This window comes from Phoenix dactylifera, chromosome 2 (genome assembly GCF_009389715.1).
Source record: "Phoenix dactylifera cultivar Barhee BC4 chromosome 2, palm_55x_up_171113_PBpolish2nd_filt_p, whole genome shotgun sequence".
Classification (NCBI taxonomy): domain Eukaryota; kingdom Viridiplantae; phylum Streptophyta; class Magnoliopsida; order Arecales; family Arecaceae; genus Phoenix; species Phoenix dactylifera.
The window spans coordinates 13,798,365-13,802,988 of record NC_052393.1 but is presented as its reverse complement, the minus strand read 5'-3'; the positions used below and the strand labels follow the sequence as shown (position 1 = coordinate 13,802,988).

Here is a 4,624-nt window from a genome sequence, read left to right as displayed (position 1 = left end):
CCCGTTCACCCCCTCTCCCACGTTTTCTTGTTTTTTACCGCTTTTCTCTTTGCTCCATTCGGAAAATAACTGCTCGCGTGGGGAGGGTCAAGCGCTCGCAAGACGTCTCCCTGCCCGGCTCCATTCAGTCCAAAACTACAAATCACCATTTATCAGACGTGGCTGCCCTAAATATTTCCTACCTAACAAACAAAGAAAAAAAAAAATTACAAACAGCTCCTACCTCGTCGGTATTAAAAACGGCCACCCTGGGTTTAAGAGAGAACCATCCATCACGCGCTCGCGCACTTCTCTCATTTTTCCCCCCCTCTTCCTCTCTTCTCTTCCTCCTCTTCTCTCTGAGCCTTCCTGTTAGCATGGATTGCTCCCGACTATTTTACTGCCCCTACCTCGCAGGTTCTTTGTCTGGATAGATATCTCCGCCTCCGAAGCTACCTCTTCACTTCGTCCTCATTCCTTCTCCCCCTTTAAATACCGTTGCCACTGCCCCATCCACCCACTTCCGGCTCTACCCTTCCCCCTGTCCAGGTCTTTTAGATCCCTTCTCTTAGTCTCTGGTTAGATATTTCTTTAGTTACTAAAGGTGATGACGGGACAGAAGCCATTAATGCTCAAGGAGTACCTTGAGCTGGACTCGGATTTGGAGTCCTGCTCTGGGTCAGGGTGCACGCTGCGGCGGGGCGACTCGACCACTATGCGGTTCCTCCTCGAGGCGGAGCTCCGCCGTGGCGAGGGAAGGCTGGTGCGCGCCCGATCCAAGGGTACCCTCACGAGGCTCTCCGCCGTCATCCACGCCCTCAGGCTCCTCCCCTTCGGCGCCTCCTCCTCCAGGTGTCGGTCCTGCCACGACCGATTCCTCACCAGAAGTCTATCGAAGCGGTTTAGAGGAAGCTTCCGGAAGAAGAGAGGGAAGGAGGAAGAAAACGAGACTAGAGTGAGGGTCAAAGACATTGTACGGCTAAGTTCGTTCGAGGAGGAAGGAGAGGAAAGGAAGTCGTTCGAGTTGGCCTCCCCCCTTGTCGGTAGCCGTAGCAGTTGGTGGGAGTTGGCCTTCCTGCGGTCGTCTATCGGTAGCTCCGAGTGCCTCGGCGAGATCGACGCTGCCGGCGACGTTACCGGCAACGACAAAAACGGCTCTCCGCCGCCGCGTAGCCCGACGGGGAGAATGGCTGTCGGTGGGGATTCCGTTTCCGTCGAGACGCCCACCGGCCACCGAGCCCCCAAGGTGAGCTCGAATTAATGCTTCAATAATTTTTGGCTCTACAGTTAGGTGCATTTTTTCCTGAATTTTTAATTCAAGCCTAATACTATTTGGATTTCGGACCACTGGGGGGGGGGGGGGGGGGGGGGGGGGGCGGTCCCTATTCTGAAGCGTCAGGGCCACGCCTGTTCGCTGCGTCATTTCTGTTTCGTTCCGTTCCCTTTTCTTGATAACCCGTCTGGGCTCTCCACGCCGTCAGTACGGTGTTCATCGGGCGTGGCGCGGGCTCAGCTTTTCCGCCTCGAACGGCGTTCCTTTCTGCTCCGTGGCGTTTCCGGCTCAAATTTGGTGAGATGGGGCCATTAATTGTGGACAAATAGGGGAGTGCCAGCTGCAGGGAAACGGCGTTAAGGAAAGTTAGACGTCTAGTTATTCGGTGGACCACATGCACCGGATCAGCCCAATAGTCCCTCGCCATATTACCCTTTATATTTAAACAATTCAAGGCCAAATAAAAATGTGTCTGTCCTCTACCTTACGTATGGCTCAGGATTTGAACTGAACCACTGGATTTGATCCACATGATAATTTTTCGAGTTAGGTGCTGTTTTGAAATGAGACTGCTGAACTAACCGATGCCGTGCTCTCCTGGTCCTCCATCCTTCTCTGCCGTCCAATAACTTCAATAAAGAGCAAATGCAAGTGCCAAAAAAGAATGAATCTTAAGCCATTTATGAAGGGAATTGCAGTATGAATCCGCTTTACATAATTAATTGATTGTTCAATGATCAAGACTATTAAAAATGTACTAGAGTACTAGATTAGTAGGACTATAGTAGCAGTACATGCCAATTATTGTTAATTGCCATGAGGAGAGCTAGGCGCAAGCCCACAAGATGGTGAAGTGAGAGACATACAGGCAGTGGGCGTACGTGTATGGCATATAAAAGCGAAAGTGGGTGATGCAAATTCGCAGTCTCTTGGTGCTAGTATATTTTGTCGGGCAGTGCAAAAGCTATAATTATTTTGCGCTCCACCGAGCCGGTCGGTGGGTGAGACAGGGTACGGGTCACGAGGGATTAGTTTAAGCTGTAGATCTTCCCCAATGATGCGCCTGTAACCGCTAAGGGCTTAATTAGCCGGTAGCCTAATCTTTTCTTGGACTTCTACGTGGATTCGTTGTCCAAAGTTAGATCTCAATCCCGTAAAACCGGAAGCTTCCGCCACGCGTGCTACGTTTGGAAATAGAGCTAGTATTCTGGTGCACAATAGCTATTTCTAGAAAATCAAATTAAAACTCAAGTGAACTTTTGCGTTATTTTGTATAAAGATATTTAGGTGCATCAACTTGTAGCGTACATACATTCATCAGCAACAACAGTGCACCATCTTTAATGTAGGGACATAATGGTCCAGCAAGCTTGAAATGATTGAGAAACAAATATATAGGAGAAAATAAAGTTAATTCTTTTCTGGAATTTCCAAAACATTTTGAAAGTTGAAACTTTAAATTCAGTGATTAACAAATTAATTTTTTGGACAGAGCGAAAGGATGGAGTGCCCAGGATGCCAGTCTGAGGAGAAGGAGCAACTAAGCCCGGTGTCTGTGATGGACTTTCCATATGAGGAGGAAGAAGAGGAGCCCTCCCCCTCTCCTTCCTTCCAGCAAAGCCTCGCCAATATCGAGAGTAAGTGATCTCTGCAATCTTCTCCCCATTGTCTCCGGCCATACCATTGAAGAAGACGTAATAACCACAAAAGACACTAGCCACCTGTAGAACACTTGAAAAATGAAAAAAGAAAAAAGAAATCAAAAACCTTGGCTTCTATTCATCGACATCGACTATCGAGGCACAAATAGTCATTAATTTAACAGTTGGGCCCCTTCTATTCAACATTCTAATGAAACCTATGTCTTCATTCAGTAAATAAAAAAAAAAGTTAATATCAGACCTTTGCTTCACGCGTTGTTCCTCTTCAAGTCAGGACGTCCGATAAAAACAAACCGTATCTGTAGCCTTGTGCTGGGTAAAAAGCCCTCCCTAGCTTTTGTTTAACCTTTAATCGGCGTCGGAAGTAATTATACTAAAATAATATCTCTCCGATCTGGTACAGGAACAAAGCTGCATCTGCTGCAGAAGATCCGACGGTTCGAGGGCCTTGCTGAGCTGGAACCAATGGACCTCGAAGATCGTTTGTCGTCCTTTGAGGACCAGCTGGAATCCAGCGAGCACGTGGCATCGGACGAAGGAGAAGACGGTCACATAGAGACCGTGGAGATGAGGGCATGGGACCTACTCTGGGACCTCGAAGCTAGAGCTCGGGTGGGCCCACTCATCGAGAAGCTTCTGGTGGACTTCTTCATCGAACGGCTGTCCTCCTCCGATAGTGTCGATCACGACCGTCCATCGCGATGCAGGACGCACGTGAGAATAACATCAGGTGCACGCGAGCCGGTGGAGATATTGAAGGCCGCAAGGGAGTGGATCGATGGAGAGGCGGAGATTAAGGAGATGGAGGTGAACGGACGGTGGAGATGCTTCCACGAGGAAGAGGAGGAGTTGGCCGTGGATTTGGTGGATGTGATATTCGGGTCGTTGGTAGGGGAGCTGGTGCTAGATTAAGTATCTTGGTATTATAACGATCTTCGTTAATTAAATTAATTTAGAAATGTGGAAGCGTCTGTATATGTTGTGGGATTTACAGTAGTAGGAGTAACATCCACCATTTTTTTTTTGTTGATAAGACCATCAAATTTTGAATGGCGAGTTCTGTAGTAAAATTATCTTCAAATGGTTCTACTATCCCTGATCTCCATGAGAGGAAGATGTCGCAGGTACTGAATTCTGAAAATCTGATCGCCTCGCACAATTTTATTCACATCAAAAGGAAACATGGCGATTGCCATCAATCCCAAATAAAACCCCCGGCATGCATGGCTTGTATTACATTGGAACAAATGACCAGTTCATCTTTGTTTCAGATGTGTTTGAGTTTCGACTACCATAGGAGTAGGACTGAACGATCTAAGAATGAGCTGCATAAGAGGCCTAAGGCCATGTACAAGATGGACTGCAGGCTGTGAGATTTGTACTGGAAATATATAGTCATCAAATTTGTTTTGAGGTGAGCAACCGAAATTAAAAGCTTGTGATTGGACTCCAAGCACGAAATTTGGAGTCTAACGTGATTCGTTATCTGGTGTGGGATTCAAAACTATCTCAACTTCACTTTAACGACTTTTATGAATATTTTCTTGATTTCTCTCTAAATGTATTTTTTTCAATAATTATTTTTTAATAGAATCCTCTTTTAAAAATTGTTCAAAATATTACCATTATAATTCTCTAATTTTCTTGTTCTTCAGCAACTTCTTGTTATCCTTATTTTTAATACATCTAACTTGATAGGTGTCTTTAATTT

At 46.5% G+C, this 4,624-nt stretch overlaps 1 protein-coding gene across 1 annotated transcript; it reads left to right on the top strand.

Moving 5' to 3' along the window:
* Positions 1-258: 258 nt before the first annotated feature.
* LOC103716876 lies at positions 259-4,054 on the top strand. Its single transcript, XM_039122730.1, has 3 exons — positions 259-1,225; positions 2,745-2,889; positions 3,317-4,054. Exons 1-3 carry the CDS (start codon positions 587-589, stop codon positions 3,823-3,825), a joined length of 1,293 nt encoding a protein of 430 aa, XP_038978658.1. The 5' UTR covers positions 259-586; the 3' UTR covers positions 3,826-4,054.
* The last annotated feature ends 570 nt before the right edge of the window (positions 4,055-4,624 follow it).